Source organism: Phaseolus vulgaris, chromosome 2 (assembly GCF_051622355.1).
Source record: "Phaseolus vulgaris cultivar YP4 chromosome 2, ASM5162235v1, whole genome shotgun sequence".
NCBI lineage: Eukaryota > Viridiplantae > Streptophyta > Magnoliopsida > Fabales > Fabaceae > Phaseolus > Phaseolus vulgaris.
The window spans coordinates 639,276-666,772 of NC_143499.1; the positions used below are offsets into that span (position 1 = coordinate 639,276).

Sequence of the window (27,497 nt, forward strand, 5' to 3'; positions counted from 1 at the left end):
TGCATAAGTATGTTCTAGATTATTTTTTAGAGCAAAAAGATGTTTTTCATGACTGATTCAAAATGATTTGTTTCTTATTTTTATAATCATAATAAAATTTTATATAATAAGTTTAATTTTTAGAAAATTAATGTATTTTTCCTTCTTAAAATTGTGTTAGAACCGTACTATAATTGTCAGAAATCTAACAAATACTTTTTGAATTAGACATTTCATAGATATGTGTCCTACAAGTGTCATATGAGTGTCGGTGTCCACGAGTATCCGACTCCGACATGCTATTTAAGAAGAGTATCATACTTATTAATAATAATCTTTTTGTTAAAAAATATTTAAAATAACTCGCTTTTCTCCATATAAGTAGATGTTTTATTGTTTTCATGTACATAATAAAATATTTTTATTAAATAAATAGAAAATAAACAAAGTCACTACTTCTTTTGTGCACCTTGAGTTTGTTTTCTTAGAGGAAAAAATAAAAGTTGGATTCAATTTCCTACGTTTAAAAAAAGTAATAAGAAAAATATAATTGAATAAAAGGTGAATCGTGCTAACAATTTTCTAATGCTTTTATCATCTATTTCTAGTATTTCTTCTTTTATCATCTCAATTTTTTTTTAATCTTTTTTCAACCAAACATTTTTAATTCTCATCTCATTTTTCACATTGTGTGTTATTCACCCACTTTATTGTCATCTACTAGTATTTACACTTCTCAACTAATGCAACAAAATCCACTTTCTTTTTTTTCACTTTTAACTTGATTATTACTTTTTTTTAGGTACGTGGTACTTTTTGTCCTTCTCATTTTCAAGGGACATTTTCTTCTCACATGCTTGTTCAAATGTAGGCAACTTCTTCACTCTCTCCACGAATTTTGTTCATTTTCTTCATATCCAAAAGATGCTTTCTCTTGTGATTATAAAATATATTAACCTTGAATGCAACTTTAAATTTGTGTCTACATAAGATGTGGCTACTTTTGTTTTCGATGGATTATTGATGAAATTTTATTTTAGGATATACAATAAGTATATATATATATATATATATATATATATATATATTTTGCAAATTTGTTAAGTCAAGTTCTACTGGAAAGGTTTGGGTGAACCACAAATTTAGTCATATAGTATAGAACCAAAGTTAATAAAAAAGAAAAGAAATAAAATTAAATGAAGTAATGGGATAGGCAAATTTGTTAACTTATGTTAATGTGGGTCGGATTTGTTCAATCCACCATGGGACAAATCAATCATTTGAACCGTACGTATTTGTTTAATTCGTTAATTTGTCATGCTAGCCCGTTATTAATAAAAAGTTGTGATGGTCAATATTTTATATAAAATTTTATTTATATTAATTTTTATATATATCATTTGATTTATTAAAGTATTATTGATATTTATTTTATTTTGTTATTTATTAAACCTTATTTTATTAGAATATTAAAGTTTGATTCAATTTTATTACTTAATTCTTATTGTTCAAAAAGTGATATTAATAACTACAATCAAATAAATAGATAAAAATAAAACAAAAAAACATTGGAAAGAAAATTGAAAAATGGTAGGTTAGCCCGACAATCCAACATATGACGAGGTGTGTTACCAATTAATCCGTATAAGTTTGACAGACCAATCTAACCCATCCTACTTTTGGCAGATCAGTAATGGGTCAAACCAAAACATATCAACTTGGTATGTTTTACCACTCGTAACAAGTCACACTTTTAAATACTAAAACTCAAACATAAAAAAATAGGGATGGTTATATATTTAACAAGAGACTTCCTCCCACTTCACAATTATTAAAAAGAGTACAGTTCATTTAAAGTTTTTAAGTGACTTTGTTTACACTTTACATTTGTATTTATAAAAGAAAAGAATATTGTGGTAGAAACTGTTTAACTATGTACTTAATCTACTAAATTATAGTTTGAAAAGCTTTTCTCAAAAGTTAAGTATGTAAAATAAGTAATGTAGAAAGGGGGTTAAGTTATATTTTAATAGATTTCAAAAAAAATGGAAAACACATGCATAATATTTGTTGTTTGTTTTAGAAAATTATTATACTAAAAATTTGACCAATGAGCAAATAATGAAAAGTGCTATACTAAAATTCTAAAAATAATAATGTTTAACAAAAAATAAAATCACAATTAAAATGTTATCTATTAGGTTATATATATATATATAAGTAAGAGAAATTATTCTAATTCATTTTATATTAAAATTGTGTATAATTTTTTACTAACTTTGTCAAGTTAATTATAATATCATTAATATTTTATTGATACTTGTATTTTATGAACTAAGATGTATCTGGTCTTATTTAGTCATATTACATAATCGAACACCTCGATCCATTGAAAAGATATTTGTCTAACTGTCAAACTTAACCTATTTAATTAATCAACATATTTAACTAGTACGACAACTTAACAATGATATTCATGTTGATCAAGCATATCACTTTATAGTCTCAACTCGACTATATCCAGGACAAGGTACATATTTAATAACATTTATTATTCGTAACCATGGAATATTAAGCATTGACTTAAGTATTTAATAATCCAAACCGAAAACTAGGACCTATTAGGAATCGACACCAAGGAACATTTGTAACTAGTAAGACGAAACTTTTCCAACCCATATAAAAACAATACTCTTGCCTATAACACAAATATTGTATATGTTAATTTTTTTTCAATCATATTACGTCGTCTTTCTTTATTAGACAAATCACTTATAACTTAAACACTATTTAAGATGTTTACGTATATTTAAAAATACAAGATGTCACTCTGAACTTAGATATTATATATTAGAAGATAATAAAAAAAAAACTAAATTCACTAAGTTTAGATTAAACTTTGAATATACAATGTTTTAAGAGATTTTGTTAGAAGTAAAGAAAAAGGAGAAAAACTTTTTTCAAGATTTGCAAAGTAGTTGTTCTATTTAGTTCATTATTAGTGACTATATGTTATTCCTTTCTTATCTCATTACAAGGGCCTAATAGTAATAATAGTAATTATTAAAGATAATAATAGTAATTATTGTAAAATCAAAGATTGAAACAACATGTCTGAAACATTTCCTAATTAAAAATAATAGTAATTATTATTTGTGTTAAAAACATTAACATATAGATCTAATAAAATATTTTTTTATCTCTAATATTCGTTAGCCACGTAATGTTTATTGCTAATATTATCTCAAACACAATTCATGTAATTTCTTTTTTAGTTTCTTATAAAAGATACTTTTAGTTGAGTGTTCTTTGTAATGATTAACCCATGAATCAGATCCATGTGAAAAGTCACATAAACTGATAGAATTGTTGGTGTTATCATTTTTTATTAAATTTCATATCAAACTTAATAAAGCATTGAAGAGGGATTTATATAAAGATCAATAAAAGTGACATTGAATATTTGTTATCAATTATGTACCATGTTTACATAACTGATCTATGAATTATTAAATACTATTAATTTTCAATCAACACAATTATTATATCAAATTCTCTCAAACTATATTTTCTACTCAAAAGGTATTAGTGTCCAATTTGCAAAGTTATATCATTCATTATACCATATCAAATATTTTAGCATCAATTTTTTTTTTAAAAAAAACTTAATTATTAGATTATATTTGATGGGGTTTTAGTGTTTTTCCACTGTACTTTTAAAATACATTGATTTTGATATAGTTATAAAATATATTGATTTTGATATTTTAAAATATATAAAAATTAGTGTATTTTGAAAGCAAAGTAAAAGAAAATACCAAAAATACAGCAGAGAATATGGATTCCTTATGAAACCAATTGAATTTCTTATTAACTTAAATGTTTGCCCCTCATTAATTTATTATTTTTTGTCTTGTAATTTTTTTAATAGAAACATTATAAATTAAATAAATATTTTCAACATAAATTAAATTAAATTGCAGTGTTATTGGGATCAAAAATATTTTTCAAAGAATAAGAACATTTATAAATGTCATTTCAAAGACAAAATTTGTTTTATAATTGTAATTTTATATACTCTTCATGTTTTCCATCCCTTTAAATCACCCCAAATTGATAAATTTGAACACTCTTTTTTCTAAGAAAATACAACAAACATAGTTTCTATCATGCATTATATCTCACCAGATAATTAAAATAAAATTTGTGTTACATCATTTTAAAAAATACAAATAATAAAGTCATGTTTTATGAGTAAATAAAGAAAAAAATACATTAAGTTGTCAAAACAATAATATAATTAAAAGTAATGTCTAAATAAAGCATAACCAAGGAAATAATTGATTATAGTTCAACATATAATTGATTGATAACATCTTGAAAGATACTGATTTTATGTGTTAAAGCATAACTAGTTACCATAAGTCTTCATAATATTTGTTACTTTATAAAGAACTGGATTTGTTACATTAAAATAAAGGCTTCTTCACCCTGCACCTCTACATTTTTCTTCCTGCACCCCATAATTTTAAAAATCCTGAAACTGACCTTGACCTTTTATTTGAAAAAGGACACCGTGGTAGAGTGTGCTACGAATTCATCAATTTGTAAGTAAATCATGTTGTTTTCCGGATGAGGAGATATTCTGGAAGTAAATTGTTAATAAATTGTTGATTTCTAGATTGCTGAATTCTGAAGCTTAATTTCTGTTACAGATTGATGGATCTGAAAGATTTACGGATTTTCCAATCTGTAAAATTTACGGATTCTTTAATATGGAAAATTTATGGCTTCCAAATCTGGAATGTGAAAAAACCAATGTGGATTCCTGATTCCTTAAAATTACCCAGCTGCATTGTCTGTAATACTAGATATAAATTGTGAAAATGATAATCCAAGACACCAACCACTATCACAAAAAAAAATACATTCTTGTGCTAAGAGATGGAGACCCTAAATGGAATCTGTGTGTGCAGTTTATGGGCAAAGAAGAAAGAGTAGTGTGAGTCTTATATACATTTTGAAGTTTTTTAAAAAAATAGGATTATTTTTGTCTTTATATTATGGGAGGAGCAGGAAGAAAAACATGTGCAGGAATATAATACCGTATCATTATATATCAAGGCAAAACAACATCAATATGTTATTATTAGTTGAAAAATAACTATTAAAATATTAAAAATTAATTATAAAAAACTTTTATTATTTTTAGTACTTACTTTTGTTGAAATAAAAGGGCTATGAATTGAACCTGGAAGATTTTAAGAGGGAAATGAATTGAACCTTGAAAGATTTTCACAAAAACTTTATTTCAAGAAAAAAAAAACAGTGAAAAGATTACCAAATACTTATAAGATCAATAGATTGAAAAACATTTTAGTTATATAATGCAATACCAAAAATACAATTCAACATAGAAATTGTTTCAATATCATCACACAAGGAAAATTGTTTCAAGTATATGAAATAATGTGAGAAATCTTGTTTCAAAATTTAAACATATTATAAAACAACAACAATTGATTTGAATATTATCCGTAAACAACAGATCAATTTCAACCAATTCTTCTAAAAAAACAATTGATGTTAATTTTTATTAGCGGTCTATAAAAAATTAACAAATCTTTTGCGAAATATAATTAGTTTAAATATTATATTTAACAAATATATAACAGCAGAATAAAAGATAATAAAAAACAATAAATTTTTTATACTACTTCACCCTTTTTCAAAAACCTACACCTAATTACCACTTCACACCAAAATAGTTTTCACTAACACAAACAATTTAAAAAGAAAAAACTGAATCTACCATTACACCCTAAACCAAAACAAAACAAAAGTAAGAAAAAAAATACCTGAATCAAAAAAACACAACCAGATATTATGGTTTCCCAAAATTAAGAAGAATCCTTATGTTTCAAAACCTAAAAAAAAAAATCAGAAAGATCTTTTGAAAAATATATTATGAACACTTTCTCACATATTTGAAAACGCACACTTATCCGTGGAACATTTTTCTAAAAACAAAAATTCTTTTTACAAACTCAGATACACATAAAATAGTCTCCAGAAGATAACTATCAGAAAAACAATATGTTAAATATTAAATACACTATTTGATTTCACTTAAAGTAAATTAACCAGTTATTTTCAAATGTTAAAACCTTGTAATTATTTTTTTAAACATATCAAAACACAATTTTAACATATAAAACAAATTTCTAAAAATATCATAAATGTTTTAATCAGTAAAAAACAAATTTAAAACTTTTAATTAATTGATTAATAAAAGAATAAATTAAAACCATTAACTTTTCATAAAGTTTTTCCATAAACAATTTAAAAAATATTTTAACCATTTTTTTTAAATTCTTTATAAATTACAAATACAAGACATTAAATTTCATCAACCATACCTTGAACCCTTGATATTCAACAACTTTAACAATAATATATTAATTAGATAAATTATGAAAAAGTTATAAATAAAAAAAATTATAAAAATATACTTAAATATATAAAATTAAAATATTTTTTGTAATTTATTATATTACTCAATTGATTTAATTTTTTCATCAGAATCAAATATTCTAGACTTATTTTCTTTAAACTTTAATCTTTTCTCTTAATTAAAAAATCACCTTTTGTTTTCCTACTCTCACCCAATCGGAACAAAATATTCATCAATCCTAAAATAAGGATAAGTTAGATAAAATTGTTTTTGACATATTTGATTTAAAACTTTAATGTAGACGTGTATCAATTAATTTCAACATTAGACTTTTATTTATTTATTTATATGGTATAATTCTTTGTTGATTACTGGACAAATTTACTTTTCTAAGTATTTAGATAAATTATGCTTAAAATATGTATATGACTAATTGATATTTGTTTATTTGTTTTTTTAAATGATATTTTTTAGTACTTATATTAAAAATATTGAGCATAATAAGGAAAGATGATCCAACCAATAATACAATATACCTAACTAATAACTAATACCAATTAAAATAGACTCTTAATTAGTTAAAGTCTACTCAAGATAAAAAGAATGTTTACATCAACTTTATGTTATAATATGTGTAGAATCTGACATGGTCCCATTGGAAACATGTAGTTTGATTTTGTATTGGTTGTAGTGAATGAAGAGCATGATTGTAGTCTCCATATTTGTGTTGTCTCTTCTGGATTAAGTGATACAGAAATTTCCCAAATTTTCAAAATTGAAAGTGCTTTCTAGGAAGAGTAGATTCAAGATTTTCCATTCCAAAAGTAAATTTCAGATCTGAAAGCCAATCCTGGACTGAACAAGCCTTCCTAAGAGGTCTAAAAAGAAATCCCCATTGATGTCAACCACAAATGTTGCATTACAAAAGCTAGGACGTAGAAGGGATTTGAATAGGAAAATAGCTGATAATTTCCAGTAAAAACCTATTTTAAAAATACAATGATAAAATTACTTTGTACTGATTCTAACTTCGGCACCACTTTGAGACTGAACTTCTTTGTAGTCAAGAATCTTTGAAAATGCTAGTTAACATAACATTTAAATCGGCCTATGCCATTATCACTTACAAGTATAAAAACCGGAACAAATGTCAACACCTTGATACTTTCAAAGAACCATACTATTAACTGTTAAAATTAAATTTGCACGTCATGCTTTGAAAGCAATACACTTCTTAAGATTTGTAAATTCCAACTCCAGGAAGATTGAAATATCCATTTTGCTTAATTACTACTCAAAGCACTCAGATGTTGTTGCAAATATAAGATACTATTTTACATGGAAAACAACTATCACACTTTTATATGCCACAGAAAATTCCGGGTGGCAGCAGTTGCATAATATAACATTCAACATGTGGAGTGTTTATAAAATCGAGTTTAAATTACATGTCAGGAAGAGCTGAAAGGGTTCACCGCATCCCTGCTTTCTGTACAATAACTTCCTTGGCGATAATTGCTGCCGTATAGATTACTATATTCAGTATTTCACCGACATGGAAAACCGCCCTTCCACTTCAAGATCGAAACCCTTTCGACAAAACCATTCCATGTAATGCTTTCTCGAACTTTTTCACCTTAATCCCAAACAATACAAAACTTCAGTAAGGTAAAGGGGGTTATCTTATCATTTTTCAGCCCGGGATGCGCCTGCTTGTATCTTTGTAATGCCCCAAAATTCCATCAACTCAAATCATATATACCAATCCTTCGGTATAGCTATCCCAAGGCAATCCTTCGGATGTCTCTTGCAAACGTAATTCAGCACAAAAGACAGGCACAAACCCAGTTGTTGATTGCAAAGACTATATAACCCATCAAAGCCACAATAAGTTCCTCAACCGTTATAGTGGATTTTCTGATTTTGGGAGTTCTGAGTCTGAGACTGCTGTTGTGAAGCTTGCATGTTAAGCGGCTGTGTGTTGTAGTGAGCAAAAGGTTGGGAGTAGAGAGAATTCATCTGTACAAAGAACCCACAGAATTTACCAGGGGAAAAACTATGGGGTTGAGTAAATCAAACGGGAATGACAAACAGTAAAACAATCACAGCCTTTCAAATTTCGTAATTACATCACTTCTAATAGAAAGGTTGGAACTACAAAAAACCTGGGACTGAAGAGGGTTGGCATTGGCCACACCAAAATGGCTTTGAGTTGAATCATCTTGCAACGGATCATTGAATCCCACCTGAGTAAAAAGACCTTGTGATCCATGGCCCATGTAGTCCTATAAATTAAAAGAAAGGAAAATCAGAAAAGGAAGGACAAGGCAACACAGATAGAAGGGGGGGGGGGGGGGGGGGGGGGGGATGCTCATTACTAGAATCTTCAACAACCTGAGACATAAAGTCGTTTCCAGAACCAAAACGAGAATATCCAGCTTGAGAATTCTGGTTAAGAAAATTCCCATGGAATCCACCTTGTGCTCCTTGTGTGGCAAAATCAACAGCATATCCACTTTGAGAAGCCTTAAGGTGGTCAAAGTGTCAGTACAAAAACAACAAATGAACATGAACATCTAACTGATAGGATTTAATCAATGGGAAGGACAAAGCTCTGCACCCTGTTTTGCAGGACTGATAAAGCAAATTTAATTCTAAAGAACAAATATAGTTCATAAAATATTAACAGTAGTTCACAAACCTGAGTAGAGAAATCAGTGACATTGTAAGGAACATGAGATCCCTGGCTTTTGAAGTCATCGCCCAAAAAGTCCTGATGGTAAATTTAAACCAAAATACAAAAAAATGACCCAATTTTACATAGAAACAATATCAAGCTTCTACCAAGTCACAATAAATACCTGGGACATTCCAGGCATAGAAAATTGGTCACGAAATGACTGGCCAGCCCCTTGAACTGGCATCTAATATCCAATAGAAAAAATAGTCATAACCCAGACAAAAGATGACTTTAAGATATGAAGATAGAACATATTAAGCTAGCATGATGAAAGTACGTACATTGTTTGCAAACCCAGGTTGAGATAAAGGACCACCAACAGATGGCTGGCTGTTAGGATTCTCTAGAGTAGGGAAGTTAAAGGTAGATCCAATATTACCAATAGGCTGTTGGGTGCCTTGTTGGTGTGGAAGATGATTGCCAATTGGAGCACCAGAATTCCCTCTACCAGCACCAAAGCCCCGACTCCCTGGGGATGGAACATGAGGAACTGCCCCAACAGGTCCATGAACGGCCCCACGTGATGGAATGGCATATGGTTGAGATTGGGGACCACCATGAAAGGGAGGCAAGGGAACCCTTGGGACAGGATATCCAGCAGGATGCACTCCAGGCTTATGAGTTCCATTAGGTGGACCAGGAGGTATATAAGACCCTACAGTTAACAGAAAAATTGTTGACATACATACACTCTAAATTAAAATATCAAAACCTCCATCAGGCAGGTGTTTAAAATGTTAAAATTAAAAAAATTATAAATCACAGGTACTCTTAATCAGGACATATATAATAAGACCACAAGGTTGACCTAAAAGTGCTTTTGGAAAAAAACAACCCTGTCCAACAAAAAGTTACACTAGGATAATGTTCATACCCCTTCCTCGACTGCTCCTCCGATCTGAACTTGTTCCAGCTCCAGATCCAACAGAACCAAAATTATCATTAGCCGCAATTCCAGGTCCACCTCCATAAAAAAGCCTTCGTTCATTATAAATCTGAATCAAAACAAACCATGAAAAAGATATTAACCATCTCAATAAACAAATACCTCACCAGAAAAACACCCCACCTGAATGCATTAACAGACCCTTACCACATGCACAAAGCAAATAAATCAACACCATACCATCCTTGAGCACCTACCTTCTTGGGTTTCTGAAACTGAACCATACTTTGCTTCAAATTATTTAAAGGCCCTTCAACTAAGCACTCATGTTCCTGTATGGAAAAAAAAGGATATCAATGTGAAATCCCTTATGAGAAAACTCTTATCATAATTCTACAATTAGCACAAACATTTCAAATTAAATTCTAACTTCTGCTATGTCCCATAAAGCTTTAAAGAAACAGATAAAACCTCAAAACAAAAAACTACCTTGTAGTGAGTCAATAAACTATTCCACAAAGGCTGCTTGCTCAAAACTTTAGGGTTTCCCAAAATAACAATACCATATCTTGCTCGAGTCAAAGCAACATTGAGCCTCCTAGGATCATTCAGGAATCCAATACCCTACAGAAAGGGTATAGAAGTCAAATCAATCATTCTAAATAATGACGCAAAATGAAGATATGCGAAGCATGAAAACTTTGAAGGCAACAAACAAAGGATAAGTTCACCTACCTGATGTTCGTTACTTCTAACACAAGAAAGAATGATGTAGTCTTTCTCCCTTCCTTGAAAAGAATCGACACTAGCAACCTGAAAAGAACAAAACTCATGTAGCAACTGCAACAAGAACAGAGATTGAACATAGAACTAAAGATATCTGTCTCAAACCTCGATCTCCTTGTAAAGCTGCTGCCTGAGAGCACCATTTCTAGACATATAGTTCACAATATAAGCTCTTTGTCCTTCATAAGGTGTTATAACACCAATCTGTTAAAGCATTTAAACGAATATTAATATTAATATGAACTTTAACAGTGTTAGTGTAAACCCCTCTGCTTAATTTCCAGTACGAAAGATACCTGGCTTGGAACCACACCACTTTTTAAGAAAGTAGTTACAATCTTTTCAACATTTGCAGCCTCGGTCCTATTTAAATAAGATGTTCCGCTGGCACTTATCTCTTCTTGTCCCATCTACAAAACAGGTAGGTACATTTTGGTATGAACAAGGCACAAAATGACAAGCACAAAACAAAAGAACCACAAAAATTGACAAGATGGTGTGGATTATGATAGGAATATTTCGGTAATAACAAAAGAAAATAACATAAACACACACATGTCTTAAAAGTACCTGAACATAGAAAAACATAGGACGGTTTGGAACTGGCCATGGAAAATCGATTCCTGATGATTGCCTTTCATTAACAGTAACTCCATTTTGCAGGGTGCCTTCATAGAAGCTGTTTGAGGGAAATTCTGAAAGACATGGATGCATACGGTACTGAACCTGATGTTTGAGATAATAAAACCAAAAAATTCAGTTAGTATAGTAAAAAAATTAGAAAAAAAAATTCGAACTAAACAAATTCAGCATGGAACACTACAGGCTCTTATAAAACCAATGAACAATACTTAAAAGGACCTTTACCTGCAACCTAATTGGTTTAACACCAAGTAGAACAAGGCGTTCAAAAAGTGACTGTGCTAATCCAGCACGGGCTGCTTTCTTGCACATAATAACTGGACCAAGCTGACAATGATCGCCAACAAGAACAACCTAAAGAAAAACATCTTGTTCAAAACATCAACAACCGAAGGGCACACAACTGCATGTACATATTTAACAAAATACCTGCTTTGCTCCTAGGACCAAAGGTATGAGGCACTCGGGTTCAGTTGCTTGAGTAGACTCGTCAATAAGCACCTGCAGAAAAAAAAATAGAAAAAATATTAATGAAAAATAGTGTAGAAAGTGATTGAGAATGAAAGTTAGACATAAAAAGGATTTGTATGTCAACCTGACGGAACCTAAAGTTTGCAAGCCGAGGATCTCCAGCACCAACACATGTACAGCAGATCACATCTGCACTCTGAGAAATCTCCCTCTCTGTTGCTCGCTTAAGAGCTTTGTATTTTTTCTCATCACTGCTGGAAAGTTCACCTGAAATATGATGAAACAAAATGTCATTTTTACCCAGTACAACTTAAAACATAGCATTGTCAGTAACAAACAACAGAACATTGAAAAGCAGAAAAGGCACAGTTTCTACTTAATCCCTAACAGATGTAAAACTTGCAAATAGATATTTGGATAAAACAGGATGTACAAAAGTTAACGAAATGAGGCTATAACAGTTTTAAAAAGGCACCAAGACCTTGCTCATCCTTCAGCTGTTGCAACTTATGAAGTTCGCTCTTGTCAGATGTGTCCAGATGTCGAACCTACAATTACAATAGACACCATTAACATTCACATGCATCATGCAGTGATTCACAATTTCAAAATGCATTATGCAATACAGAAGTATACTGCGTGTAGTCATGATATGAAAAGAATATTAGTGGAAGGCACTAACCTGATAGTGGAGAGTTAAATGCTCAACAGGAGAACTGACAGCTTCCCTTGACTTTGCACAAAGCCTCACAACCTTGAATGGAAGATTTGTATTAGACAAGACCTTCACTTTTTTTATACATAACACAATTAACATTGACTATACCTTTAATCCAGTAGCACTAATCTTTTCAGCTAGCTGGTCAACAGCTACATTACTGGGTGCACAAACCAAAACCTGAAAAATAAGTTGTGAGGGGATGGCAATAAATGAACAGAAACACAGCAGAAAAACTAATGATATCAAGGAAACATTTAAGAACATACCTGTCCCTGGCCTTGCTTGGCCATGTGATATACAAGTGCTGCAGAAGTTACAGTCTTACCAGTTCCAGGTGGTCCTTGAATCAAACTAATAGGCCTCTGAAGAACACTCTTGACAGCAAAAACCTACAAACATTGATGATAAGTGAACTTTTTTTACAATTTTACAAGATACAAAATAATATGGTAAGCTGACAAGGCAATTTACCAGTTCTATTCAGGTTCTTTAATACTTCAAAATTGACAAGGTATGCAACAAATTATTAAGCTATACATCCGAACATTACAAATAAATATAATGGTCAAAATACATTTTTCCAAAACATTGTTAAAATTCAATGCTAACACAAAAGCAAATTAGTAAAGAAGTGCATTATATATTTTTATTTTCTTTTTTTAAAGCATTGTTTGCTCATCAAGTTCGAACAATCAAGGGCAAGCATTTATTACAATCCCTCACAAAAATAAATATAATGGTCACATTGTTAAAATTCAATGCTGACACAATAGTAAAATAGTAAATTAGTAAAGAAGTGCATTATATATTTTTATTTTCCTTTTTTTTAAAGCATTGTTTGCTCATCAAGTTTGAACAATCAAGGGCAAGCATTTATTACATTCCCTCACACAAATGTTCCCTCCCAACTCCTAAAGCATACCCAAAAGCAGCAACTAATTTGCCAACAGCCATGGCCAGACTATAGCAGGAAAAAAAGAGAGCAATATTAAACATAATAGAAAGAAACACATTAAACAGGGGTAACATATCTGAAGAAACAACATACTTGAGATGCATTCAGCTCCGGAAGCCCAGGTGCACCAAAGCGACGAGGCAAAGCATTTCGCACCATCTGAACCTCAACTTCGTGACCCAGTAAGTGATGATAAATATACCTACATAATTATCAGAAATTGTAAAAAAATCAACAAAAAGTCATAATCAACTATTTAAAAGTTAAAACAAACAAAAATCCTGATACAGTTTACAGTCTGTTAGAAATGGTGGCAGGACCGAAAAGGAGTGAGAACAGCCTTTACAGGTCTATTATAAAGAAAAAGTAAAAGTGGTTAAATTGTTACTAGTTGTAACTGATTATTAAGTATGCGGTTTGGCTTAATAAATAGGTCTCTGTTGTGGTGGGGCTTTTTTCAGCTTACACTTTCACATTGACGTAAGACTGAAAAGGAGGGTGCTCCTTTTGGGGGGTAATTTTGTTTACACTAGTGTTTGTGTTACTAAACATTCTGAAGGAATGCAAACTCTTTCTGTTACTCTGCTTTTGGTAGCATAGTAGGTGTTGTTTATTAGGATTTCTGTTACCCACCCATTCTTAAACACACTCCAAATAATAGTAACTAATAGAACCACAGCCAAGTGCATTGTCATGTTCTATAAAAAAAATATACACAATCCTAACCTAAGCATGGAAATCTTCTAATTAGGTGAAAAAATGGAAAAAAAATATGAAAGGAAATAGAAATACAAGGCATCAAATCAAATCCAATTTGGGCAGACTTACCCACTAACACTTGTCTCATCAACAGCAAAGGTTTTCATAGCTCCCTGCATCCTATCAAAGCTTGTACTTTTCCAAACAAAATCAACACTGAACCCATGGTTAACATCAACAGGAACCCCCTGAAAACAAGAAGAGAAATAAGTAAAAAGCCAAATAAAAAGCATAAAAGCACGATACAAGCATCACAAAGTAATGTTAAATTCACCTGACTTGCACGAAGCTCCAGTGCAACCTCCTCTTGTGCAGTTAGCTTAATCTAAAAAATAAAACATGAAGAATCTTATACATCATATAATTGAATAATTTAAAGAAATAGCCAATACAGTATATTACTAAACAAGTGAACAGTAGAACAATAGCTTATAAAAATCAATAGAGCTTTCTTTACTTCTCGAAAAGGAGCAATGTGTATTTGGGCATTGGTCAAAAGATAATTGGATCTAATATGAGTATAGTAGAGAGACAAGTATGCACAAGTTTAATTATTTGAAAATAATTTTCTTTATTATATTTATCAGCCCATTTTTTCAAGTATTTTTTACCCAACGTACATTAAAAGTTTCACTGATAGCATAAAGACAAAATGTGAAGACTAAAATAAAACAACCAGGGTCGTTTTTCATACGCTACAGATAGAGGGAAAAAAAACATTCATCCATACCACATGACCCACTGACTGCCATGCAGGATGAGCAGCATCACCAGAATAACGCAATCGTAACTCGTCACCAGGTACAAGCCGCAACTCATTATCCTCCTACAGTATATTGTTTATCATCACAAAGAAAGTATAAGTGCTAAAGAAAACTTAGAAAACAAATTATAAAGAACATAAGACAAGACAGCGGATACAACGTACAACAACAGCAATAAATCGAAGACTAAGAAAAAGGTATACCTTTGGAAATACAAAATAGGCAACACGCTTCTTATTAAGACCAACATCCCATCGAATAGTCACATTGTCCTTACTTTGTGATTCTTTCATCATCTACAACAACATATAGATACAGGGAAGAAAACATATTACACAAGATGTGAGGAAACATAAAGCAATCAGAATTTCTTGCTTAGAGAAGTGTTCCAAAAGTACAAGCAGAATAAGAAAGGCAAAGAAACTATATAAAATATCTTACAATGGAGTAAAGAACAAAAATTACCTTATCATAATCAGCTTCAAGCTTAATAAGAGGTGCAAATACATTTTGATACTAGGACAAAGAGACAAAACAAGAAATGTAATAAATAAGACCCATGTATATACCATAGAAATTGTAAATGTGAAAGTAAAAAAAAAAGCAAGACATCCTGAATGCACACCTGATATGCATCTTCATATTTCAAAGCCACGGACTGAGGTTCATCATCTACACCAGGCTTCTCAAGATCCTCAAAGGAAGCATCAGGATTTGTCTTCCACAATTCCTCCACCTTATTTATTTGCTGTGCACTTATTTGGCGAGCTCTTAACTGCTCCTGTTCAGATGGGATCTGCAGCAGAAAACAAGATGTATCGAAGATGGATCGACAAAACATGTATAACATTATATTAGTTAACCAAAAAGTAACATAGTAACCTTGACAAGCCACTGCAAGAAACACCTATCGTCAATCAAGGGGCACCATTGACTAAGGTCCCAATTCATGTCCTTCAACGCATTAACACTCAAACAAGGTTCACGACATAGTAAGACAACTACGCTTTCTGTCTTTGCAGAAATAAATCCAAGGAGAAAAACATTACGACATCCACAATTGTAGCATTCAAGAATTGTTTCTCCCAACGGACTATCTTTGTGTAGACAGACTTCCTTGTGTTTAGCCCGAACCTACATTTAAAAAATTTATCATAAGCTATATTTGCACACCAAAGACCAATATAAATTATCGTCATTACACAGCAAAAAAAAAAATCTGTCAAATAAACACCTTTGCCTGAAAAAACAAGGATAATGCTTGAATCAGAAATTCATAAGCATACCCAAAAAAACAGGTCTATTGCTAATCAGTAAAACATGTAAGAAAAATTACAAGTTCTTGAGTCTCGAACTTAAGAAAATCAAGCTGCAGAATTGTTTATATTTTTCTAGCTTCCAAAAGTGGGCCACCAACCACCCCTCCCCTTTTTTATTAGTAAGCATATTTTAACCATTAAGACAATACTTGCTCATAAAAAAAATTAAAGAAACATAAGTACGTAAGTAGCAAACATGTGAATGCATAAATTAATTTCCTGTTTCCCTTAACTGTCTTTTTCTGCAAAAAAGAGCATTCTACACAACTACCATACAAATATATACACAAACATGTGAATGCATAAATTTATTTCCTGTTTCCCTTAACTGTCTTTTTCTGCAAAATCAGCATTCTACACAAGTGACTACAATACAAATATATACACAACAAACTTGAAAAAAGATTCAAGATAATGAAGAACATAGCTATTAGAATCTCAGTCACCCTTATACAAAAAACATAGCAGCCTGACAATAATAATTACAGGGAGAAAAGCAAAAATGGCACTCTGTTATAGGTTAAAATACCCAATAAATAATGACTCAAACAACTCAGCCAATTCAGAAAAATATCATTTAGAAGGGTTATTTTCTGTTGAGTTGCACCAGATCCAGTCAGGATCTAGCCGGACCAAATGGAAAATGACTTGTTTTGGCTCCTAATTTTTTCAATTTTGCTAGGTAAGTAAGTACTAAAAATCATGACATAAGCAAAGTGCTAGAATAGGAAATCTACTATTGAATTTCAAGATCTTTGTGAGTGAAACCCTGAAAATGCTAAAATACAAGCTGTCCAACTACATGTCCTATGAATGTGTGACATGACATGTGCTTTATTTAAGACTAACTATTAATTTGGAATTCAACCAAAAAAAACTATGAATTAAAGCCAAATTAACATTTACAATATCTCATGACAATTCATGATTAACTTAAAAAATCCTTCAAATGCTGGAAACTGCACAAATGAAACTATGAACTCTATCTTCCTAGAAACATCCAGTCGGTAATTGTGAGATCTAAGGAAAAGCAAAACTTCAAATTGCCTTCAAAAACTATTAAGTAGATTCATTAATCTAAAGTGGTTACATTACATAAACTGATCACTAAGTTTGATAAACCCTCCTAAAAAGTGTAAATAAATAATAAGTAGAATTCAATCAAAATGTGACTGGTAATCTTCATTAACCTAAGTTTTTCAAATGATTATTTAATATATGGACAGAGTAGATAAAATACATCAATTATTGCCAGCGAACAAGCAAGCCATGCCCATCAATATATTTGGGGAATGGTTTACATGCTCATGTTGTAAAACCAACAAGTTGGATTTCTAAAGCTTCAAGGGCTACACAAGACCAACAGCCCACAGGCACAAATTCTTCTAGTTCAACAACTTCAAAAACATAAAATAATAACCTAGGGAATCACGCACTAGCTCCACAAACATGGGCGTTGAAAACTAGTCAGTTCTAATATGCTCACTAAATATCAATAATTTCTTCTGAACAGTCTAATTTCGAGTACTGCATGAATATCTAGGATCCTCTTCGTAATTTGAATGGAACAATAAAAACACACCACACGGTCAAGAACCTCACTACTTGATATGTAAACACCGACCCACCACAAATGAAAACGCCAAAGAGCAAGCAAATAAGTAAATTCAATATCACATAACATAAGAAAAATAACAAGAAAAGGAAAATGCAGTTACCAGGTGATTGACAATATGTGATCCAGAAGTATTCCCCCGTGAATTACAGAACCACTTGCGACATGAAGGTACATTGCACCTCACAACGCACGCGGGATTGGAAACCCCGCAATAGCGGCAGGCGTGTTCGGTAAAATCTCCTTTACCGTACTCATAGTTATCATCATCCCCAGTGTCCTCGAAATTCAACCCACTCATCCCCTCCGCAAGCGCATCGACCATCTGGCTGCTGTGTCCACCGCCGTTCCCCGACCGGCCGCCCTTGGTGGCGCTGCCAGGAGCCGCGGAGACAGGTGAGGCGTCGGACTGGTGATCGGAGCCTGGTCCCCCGACTGCGCCGCGCTCCGACGGGTCCGCAAGCGAATCGGACGGAGTCGGCCAAGCTACCGGTGACCTAATCGGGTCGCGGAATTCAGGGTAGTCAAAATCCTCGCCCTGCGTGTTAAATTCGAGGAAGGTGTAGGCGTCGTTGCCGGTGTCGGGCTGCGAAGCGGTGTCGAATAGATTGTTCTGTTGCGAGTCCATTGTTAGGGTTTTCGGAATCAGGAAGAGGAGCCTCCGATCCTTGGAGTATCGGAGCTAGGGTTTTAAGCGAACACGAAGGTCGAGGTGGAACGGGATTGTGAATTTTCGTGATTAGGGTTAGGGTTGGGTGTGGGAATATGGAAGAAGAGAGAGAAGAGAAGGGCAGGTACTCTCAAAGAAGGATGAAAGTGTGAGACACATACACAAAGGGTGATTGAGCGTATGCGCGCGAGTGCGTAGAGACGTATTCAAAGAACATACGGATACATACACATACACTGATCCCCTGAACTTCCACGTTCTGCGCATTATACTATTTTATTTATACTGAGGAGAGTAGGTCTATATTTCCTTAAACAATGTTATAAAGGGTTAAGTATCTTCTGTGTCTATAATTTCACAAATGTTTAATTTTAACTTTTATAAAATTTTAATTGAATAATTGGGTTTTTTAATTTTTTTAAAATTAATAGTTTTTTATCTAATTACTGTTACAAAATATTACAGTTCATAAGTGATCATAACATGTTATATTTAAAAATATGTTAACAATTAGTTATATATTATAGGTAACTACAAAATAAAATATTAAATGTGTAATTAATTTTTATAAAAAAGATTGCACATCCAAGAAAATATAAAAATAAAAAAACAAATTTAAGAATTTGAAATGATGATAACATAATAGTTTATAACAAAAATTCAGTTAAGTTCAATTCTCCTTTTTTTTAAGTAACCAATTAATAAAAAAAATAATTATAAATAAATGCATCAGTTACTCGTTATTATCCTTCTTAATTTCAAACATAAAAAAATACAAAAATTCTTTATTATCAACCCTAACCACAATAACATAATATAGTTTAAAACAAATATTTTTCAAAAATTAAAATATTGAATAGCTTCATAAAGTAAAGAATAGAAAAGTTTGACACATTTTAATTAAAGACTTCATTACACAAAAAGCACAAAAAGCTTAGCACAAAGAGTATTGTATATTATAGTTTCCTTTTTTATATTTTAACATTTTTGTTTTATATAAATTTCGAAAAATGGTTGTTGTGTAATGTACTTGTATAGGCAAAGGGACCCTTAGATAGTATTTGTGATTGTACGTATAATTATTGACATGTCGGTAATCTTCTATTTGCTTCCTTTAAGACTTTTTCCTTAAATGCTCACGCTCGGTCATGAGGTGACCTGCAAAAGACATTCTTAAGTAATTACTCTTGTAGAGAGTGTATTCTGGTCAAATAGAAAAAACGTATATTGTTCCTCCTCATAGGACTTTATTTATAGTACTGGTTATGGGTTGTGGTCATGATGGCCAAATATCAGTTATTAACTTACCTATATCGTGGTCCCTTATTGATAGGAATGTGCGTCATTCAGTTAATAATTATGAGTTATTTAGCTGATTCATCAGATAAATCTTCTGCATATTTCGAAATATTAATTATGAGTCATTAAGTACCGTTGTAATTGTCATCACTATCTTGTATTCCATGTCTTGAAACATTCTCTCACTTGGTCGGTGACCAAAGCCGAAACCAGCTCGCCTAGTACCAACCGGTACATGTAATATTTAAAGATAAAAATCTTCATGTACTTAACAATGTGATAAGAGAAACTTTGCACAAAAGTATATTTGATGTTTGATGTTCTTTGATATGGATCCATGGAGGGTTGAGTTTCCTTATTTTGTTGTCAAGTTATAAAAGTAAAAAATACAAATATATTTGACAAACATAAAAATATATATACATAGATCCTAGTGTATACTATAAAAATATATTTATATAAACATTTTACTAATTGTAATCAATAACTTTAAGCATTTACCATAATGTGATGTTGCTACTGCGAAACCAACTTCGTATCTTGAACCTTTAAAGTTTGAAGATGTCAGGGAGATATCACATTAGGTCGGTCAATTTCAAAATATATATCAAATCACTTTATGTATTTAGCCACACATACAACTGAATGTGTGACCTTGGTGAAATCACTATGTGGTGGCCAACAAAATACAACCATCGGTCTTCCAACTCGACAATAAACACCTTACGGGAAGACAATAGGAATGGTGGGAAAGGAGAGGCATGTGATTGTTTACAAATGACGCAACACACGCTTTAGGAAATGAAGATGGATGTTAGTCCCCAATTGAATGTACCAAAGAACATGGAATTTTACGCAAACGATATATGGTGCGATGCTCCTCGTATGACCTCCATTTTGATTGCAAATAAGGTAAAATCATCAAGTTAGAACCTAATTTCTCAAAAAACATAAATAATTATTGGGTGACCACATATCTCATAGTAAAAAGATATTCCTATATCGATATTAGGGAAAGTTTCTCTATATATATATATCCTTACATGTTACAATATTAAGTATTCATAATTTCATCAAAATAACTATAATTGCATAACATAAAACAAATAAGTTTATTGAAGAACCTGAAGTACAACACACCCATTAACATGACATTTGTCCACAAATACGGTGTATCCCACGAGATAGAATAAATATGCCCCAGTGACAAATATCCATTAACAATGTGATATATTTGTATAATCTACTCAATCACATCATACATCCTAAACCCTAAACACAACACCCTAACACAACACTCGAGATGATGAAAACAACCTGTATCTGATTTTTAACAACAAAGCAATATAACACATTTTATCATATATATATATATATATATATATAATCAAATAATTTAAATTCTTATCTGTAATCCTATTTGTCCATAAAAATATTTATACTATTTTTTCTTAATCTAATATATTTATAAGATGCTAATTATCTTACTTGAGAGTATTAAGTTTATATTTTATATAACTAATTGCATTAAAATAAACATTATTATAAAATATGCATATTAATAATTACACATGCGTATAATAACTTTTGAATGTAAAACATTTAAATGGCCATTATAGTGTATTAAAAAACGTTATAATACATTGATTTTAATTTATTATATATACCATAAAGGAAAATTATAAATTATAAGGACAATTTTTTAAGGATGTCAGTCAAGCATTAATATTAATAACAAAATAATAAATATATTAAAAGTTTTAAATATAAAAGATTTAAATTAATTAATTCAAAATTATTATACTACATTAAGAAAACCTTATATAACATCAATTAAAATTTACTATATAAAAAACTATTAATTTTGTTTAGAGTATATTAATTTAAATTTATTTTATAAATATTTCAAAGAGTTTCATTTTACGGGTCCACAGACGGAGAATAATAATATAATAATAATAATTAAAAAGTTATCAAATAATTCATTAAATATTAATATCAATGATAGATATTTGTTTAATATATAAAGTAATTAATTTAAATACTAATACTATATAATATTGTATTAATATAAAATCAAATATAAACATAATTAAAAATTACAGTAAGTTATAAGAATGCGAAAAAAAAATGTTATTATATATAAAAATATTAAATTTAAATATTAATAATCTGATCATATTATTTATATAATAGAAAACATTTATGATTACTAATCAAGTACTACTTAATAACTAAATGAAGAAGAAGTCGATTTTAAATTGAAATCAATATTATTAGATTAACTTATAAATAATATTTGAAAAGTCTTTTTATCTCTGGTTTATCTTTTTAAATTGATTTATAAAATAAATTTTATGTGTGATCTCCATCTCATTCTATCTTTCTTTTCTTTATTTTAACCCATATCTACTATATACTAATCTTTATCTTTAAAAGTCTTTAATTTTAATTAATGTAAAATCTCAAACTCACTTTTTTAATAATTTTTTTTATCATTAATCAACTCTTAACACACGTGTTAAGAGAATCAACAAACGCGGGAATATATTATTATTTATGAATGCTTATATTTGTAAGTGGATACAAAATTATAAAACTAATTTTATTAATTAAAAATTATTTTGTATATTTTATTTTTTCTTTTCTCATTTTTATATCACTCTTGTTTACACGTTTTTATCATTATGTCTTATTAAAAAAAAAAATACCATGTTGTGGTTTTTTATCTAATTAAAACTATCAAACCACATGAGGCCCTTAATACTTTAATACTTTATATATGAAAACAAATCATATATATATATATATATATATGTGATTTATTGTTAAGTAGTCTTTACAATCACATTGGATTCAATTAAATGACGATTTTATTTTAATTTTTGTTGATACATAATTTTTTAAATCTATGTTTGTATTAAACTTCAATAGTCAAACACACCCTATAACAAGTTGTAACATGATACAGAAAAAAAAAAAAAGATGATTCTACACTACACTGTGGAGGCAAAGTGATAAGGTGATTTTATACTTTATATTGGAGCAAGACTATTATTTTGAGGGGACCAACATTTTCTAAAGGGATTAAAAATTATAGGGTGACTATTGTAAGATATAACCCTAAGATATTATAAGATAATTTTACCTTAAAATCGCAAGGGAAAAGAAAGCACGTGATACAGAAAAAGAAGATGCACTGTTATTTCACTTATTTGCAACTTTTTCCCTATTATATCACAACAAAAGAAAAAGAATATGCTCGTGCTTATACTTGTGCAGGGAACTTCCCCTGTTCTCTCTCTTTATCCCATTCTGTAATCTGCAAAACGATAAACAAGAAAGAAAAAGATGATGATCCAACCAAAATTATTTCATTAATGAATAAGTTGAGAAAAGGGTTTTGGATTTCAAATTGCTGCTCAGAACTCACCCATTCAGATGGACAAGAGGACCTAAAATATGTGCCTAGTTTCTGGCATTCCGGTGCAGTTTCGCCTTTTTGTTGAATGCATCTGATTAAGTCAAAGAAGCTACTGAATTAGATATCTGAATATAGCTTCTGTACTGATACAAAAGCATTTCGACTTACCTGTGATACTCCACATATTTTGCATAACAGTGACGTGTTTTATAATCACTACTCTCAGCTAATTCAGCACCCTTTTCTGATATATCTGACTTTCCCTCCTGTTTTTGCACAGTTAGAGAACCCAACTAATCAAAAACATTTTCCTTGAATCACAAACTGTTTCTTGATTTTAGAATAACTAAGATGTAACATGATGAATAATTGTATTACGAAGTGGATTTCGTGTGATCTCCAACATAAAGATCCCTCACATCGTTATGATTATAAGTGTTCGGATAATGTTCGACTTGATAAATCCGACACACACAAACATGAGGACTTTATTCAATTCCATAAATCCCATAAAACCGATAAACTCAAATCTCATAAACTCAAAATACTCATAAAAACAATAAAAAAACAATAAAAATAGGAGATAAGATTTACATATAAGTATATAGAATGAAAAATATATACTATTATATAATTACTTATATACAATGATTTATCGGTCGGTTTATACACCCACTAGGTTTATACACCCACTAAGTTTATACACCCACTAAGTCACTAAGTTTAAGTGTATATAATATCTAGTTATATATAAGTAGTTATATAGGATGAAAATTATATACCATTATATAATTTCTTATATACAATGGTAAACTATGAAAGTTTACCGGTCAGACCTATATCTAGTTATATAGAATGAAAATTATATACCATTATATACCTTCTTATATACAATGGTAAACTATGAAAGTTTACCGGTCGGACCTATATCTAGTTATATAGAATGAAAATTATATACCATTAAAGTTTACCGGTCGGACCTATATCTAGTTATATAAAATGAAAATTATATACCATTATATATCTACTTATATACTTTATATACTTATAAACCCGAGGTAAGATTTACCCCACTAAACTCTGGTTTATGAGGTAAGATTTAAACTCACTTATATCAATGATCACTTATATCAATGAAAATTGGAATTCCTAATTTCTAGATGTGAAATATCCAACAAAATTCTTAATTTCTAGTACATCCAACAAAATGAAGTTAAAGAAGAAATGCGTGTAGGTTTGACCTTGTTGTTGGTATCACCGGGAGTGTGGGTTGAAGAGGGAGGAGGAGGTGGAGAAACGGTGCCGTATTGATGAGCGGGCCTAGGAGCTTGCTGACCTCGCGCAACTTTGTTGACATCCCTCGCCCTCATCTTGTCATGAGGATCAACCTGCGCTGCAGACATGTTAGTTTCTTCTTCTCTCTTTTAATGCTTCTTCTTAAACCAAAACAGCATATGCATAAGCGACTTGGTTGGAAGTGTTTTCTACGCTCTAGCCTTGTAACGACACGTTGCAGTGTAATGACACCTAGCTTTTTCGTTCTCCACTCGTGTCAGCGTTCTGAGCAATTCGCCACTAAAACTTCTTATTGTACCTTCTAGTGTTGCGTCAACGCTGATTTTCCTCTAACATTCATAATTCCCTCAAGGGTTAACTTTCCAACTTTGGGCTTGTGTTGGGTGGGTTTGTTTAATTTCGTTTTAAGAATTAACTACTTAATATCCAAATCACGAGATCGGTAATCTAATGTGATACTAATTGCAGACGAAATCTAGTGTATTATTTCAGTGTTATATCCAAGTTTATTAGATATGTGATATAATTTTATCTCTAGATATTACTCTTTGTTGTTTTTTTTTTTTGAATTTTTTTATGGATAATGAATAATATTGAAGAAGCATAAAGAATTGTATAAATTTTAAAGAGATGAAAATTATGAAAGTGAATTTAAGTAAAGTTAGATTAATATTTAATTTTTAAAGTGATATTGAGTTAATACTATTAGAAAAAGTCTAGACATTTGTCTAGTAATAAAACAATTTTAAAGATAACTTTAAACAAGTAAAAAGTCTCAAATTAGATAATATTTTATTATTCAAATAAAGTTAAAAATCGTATCGTTATTTCTATTAATTTAAATAAATTAAGTCAATTAAATTAGAGTAATTATTTTAATCCTAAATATGATACTCGTTATTTTAATGTTAGTAATAATAATAATTTTTTTTATTTTTTTCTTACAATTATGTTTTTTTTAATCTTGTTCTTTCAATTGAGAGTCGGATATAAAGATTAATTTGGTGTTGAGACATGTATTAATTTTTACTTGTATTATTATGATTAGTGGGAATACAGGCACTTACATGTGTATCCGCATTTTTCATTTTTACTATTTATATATTCTTTAATAAATATTAAATTATATGAGAAAATATGTAAATTATCTAAATGCACCATTGATAATAGTTTTATTAAGATTTTATGTTAATTTTTTTTATATTTTCATTTTATTGTTTTTGAATATTAAATTTTGATTTAACTTGGGTGTAATCTTTAACTTTGTAAGGTTATCAAGATTAAAATTAAGGTTTAAAAAAAATGGACCAACAAAAAAATTATATGTTGGAAGTTGTAGAATCTATCACCATATCAATTGAATCCACATCTTCCATGGCAAAGAAGTTGAAAAAAATAAAATAATAAACTAAATACAAATTACCAAACTTCCAACTTATGTAATATCTAATAGATCAAAGCACCAGTAGACATAAAAACTTTGCCCGCAAAGCTGGGCTTAAGATTCATACAAAAATATAAAAAAAAAATAAGAAAGCAATAGAAACAAAAATGTTCAAATCCTATAACAATGAGACACGTCTCTGCTTTGAACGCTTTGGGAAGTGCGAGAAGGAGGAAACAATGGTGGTTGTTGTTGTACAATGGTGATTGAAGAGGGACTAAGATGGGTGAGAGGGGGAGAAGAACATGGAACGTGAAGGAAGAAGGTTCAAAATGTGTCAAAATTTATGAGCATTTTTTTTCTTTAGATGCAACGGGGGAAAACTACCCCTTATAAGGAAGTGAAAGAAAGTGGTAACCGAAGTGGATGTAAATGGTGACGGTGAAAACTACTAAAGAAAGTGGTAACCGCCCAGTAATAATCAATTTGTTCACGTTTGGCCAACACTCACATTTCTTAATATTTTTTTCTCTCTCGTGAAACAGACACTCCCTCTCATTATGCAATTAATTTTCAAAATAAATAAATTATCTCTTTCAATTCAAACGGTTGCTCCATTTATTTCAAATATTTTATTAAATTTATTTCTCTCTCATACAACAGACACTCTCTCATTATGCAATTAATTTTCAAAATAAAATATCTCTTTCAATTCATAACCACTCCTCCACCTCTTTTTCAATTCATAACCGTTCATCCACCTCTCTTTCAATTCATAACTGTTCCTCCACATCTTTTTCAATTCAAAACCGCTTTTCCACCTCTCTTTCAATTCAAAACCGCCCCACTACGTATACCAAATATCGTAGAAAAAATAAGAAAGGACACAATGACCATAATACAATAATAAAATTAAATATTAATATAAGGATAAAATGGGAAAAAAATTAAGAGCAGTTAAGAGGGGAATAAGAAATGACACAATGACCATAATACAATAATAAAATTAAATATTAATATAAGGAGAAAATAGGAAAAAAAATTAAGAGCAGTTAAGAGGGGAATCCCTTTATATATACTAGCGGGAACACAGGCACTGATGTGCCTGTGTATCAAAATTTTTTTATTTCTATTTCTTTAGTATTTTTTTTTATTTTTCAAAAACAATTTCTCTTAATAACATTAAAATGAGAAGTTAAAGAGTATACAGTTAAAGAGTACTGTGTATCCGCATTTTTTTATTTCTCTTTCTTTAGTATTTTTTTATTCTTCAAAAACAAGTTAAAGAGTAGGTTAATAAAATAGTAGAGAACAGTAATTAAAAGTTACATAT

At 30.4% G+C, this 27,497-nt stretch overlaps 2 protein-coding genes across 2 annotated transcripts; both read right to left on the bottom strand.

Moving 5' to 3' along the window:
• Positions 1 to 7,696: 7,696 nt before the first annotated feature.
• On the bottom strand, positions 7,697 to 19,015 carry LBA1 (RNA helicase). Its single transcript, XM_068611039.2, has 29 exons — positions 18,195 to 19,015; positions 16,040 to 16,291; positions 15,783 to 15,953; positions 15,623 to 15,673; positions 15,361 to 15,453; positions 15,124 to 15,219; positions 14,668 to 14,718; positions 14,463 to 14,581; positions 13,728 to 13,836; positions 12,946 to 13,068; positions 12,785 to 12,856; positions 12,641 to 12,712; positions 12,440 to 12,506; positions 12,083 to 12,225; positions 11,917 to 11,988; positions 11,713 to 11,841; positions 11,416 to 11,571; positions 11,142 to 11,255; positions 10,951 to 11,049; positions 10,795 to 10,872; positions 10,549 to 10,683; positions 10,317 to 10,391; positions 10,048 to 10,168; positions 9,455 to 9,828; positions 9,295 to 9,357; positions 9,135 to 9,206; positions 8,828 to 8,959; positions 8,599 to 8,718; positions 7,697 to 8,452 (listed from the first exon to the last, which is right to left on the bottom strand). The coding sequence occupies exons 1-29, from the start codon at positions 18,717 to 18,719 to the stop codon at positions 8,330 to 8,332; spliced, it is 3,807 nt and encodes a 1,268-aa protein (XP_068467140.2). The 5' UTR covers positions 18,720 to 19,015; the 3' UTR covers positions 7,697 to 8,329.
• A 4,047-nt stretch (positions 19,016 to 23,062) lies between these two features.
• Positions 23,063 to 25,023, bottom strand: LOC137809965 (Cytochrome c oxidase, subunit Vib family protein). Its single transcript, XM_068611042.2, has 4 exons — positions 24,726 to 25,023; positions 23,653 to 23,750; positions 23,494 to 23,575; positions 23,063 to 23,382 (listed from the first exon to the last, which is right to left on the bottom strand). The coding sequence occupies exons 1-4, from the start codon at positions 24,885 to 24,887 to the stop codon at positions 23,329 to 23,331; spliced, it is 396 nt and encodes a 131-aa protein (XP_068467143.1). The 5' UTR covers positions 24,888 to 25,023; the 3' UTR covers positions 23,063 to 23,328.
• Between the last annotated feature and the right edge of the window lie 2,474 nt (positions 25,024 to 27,497).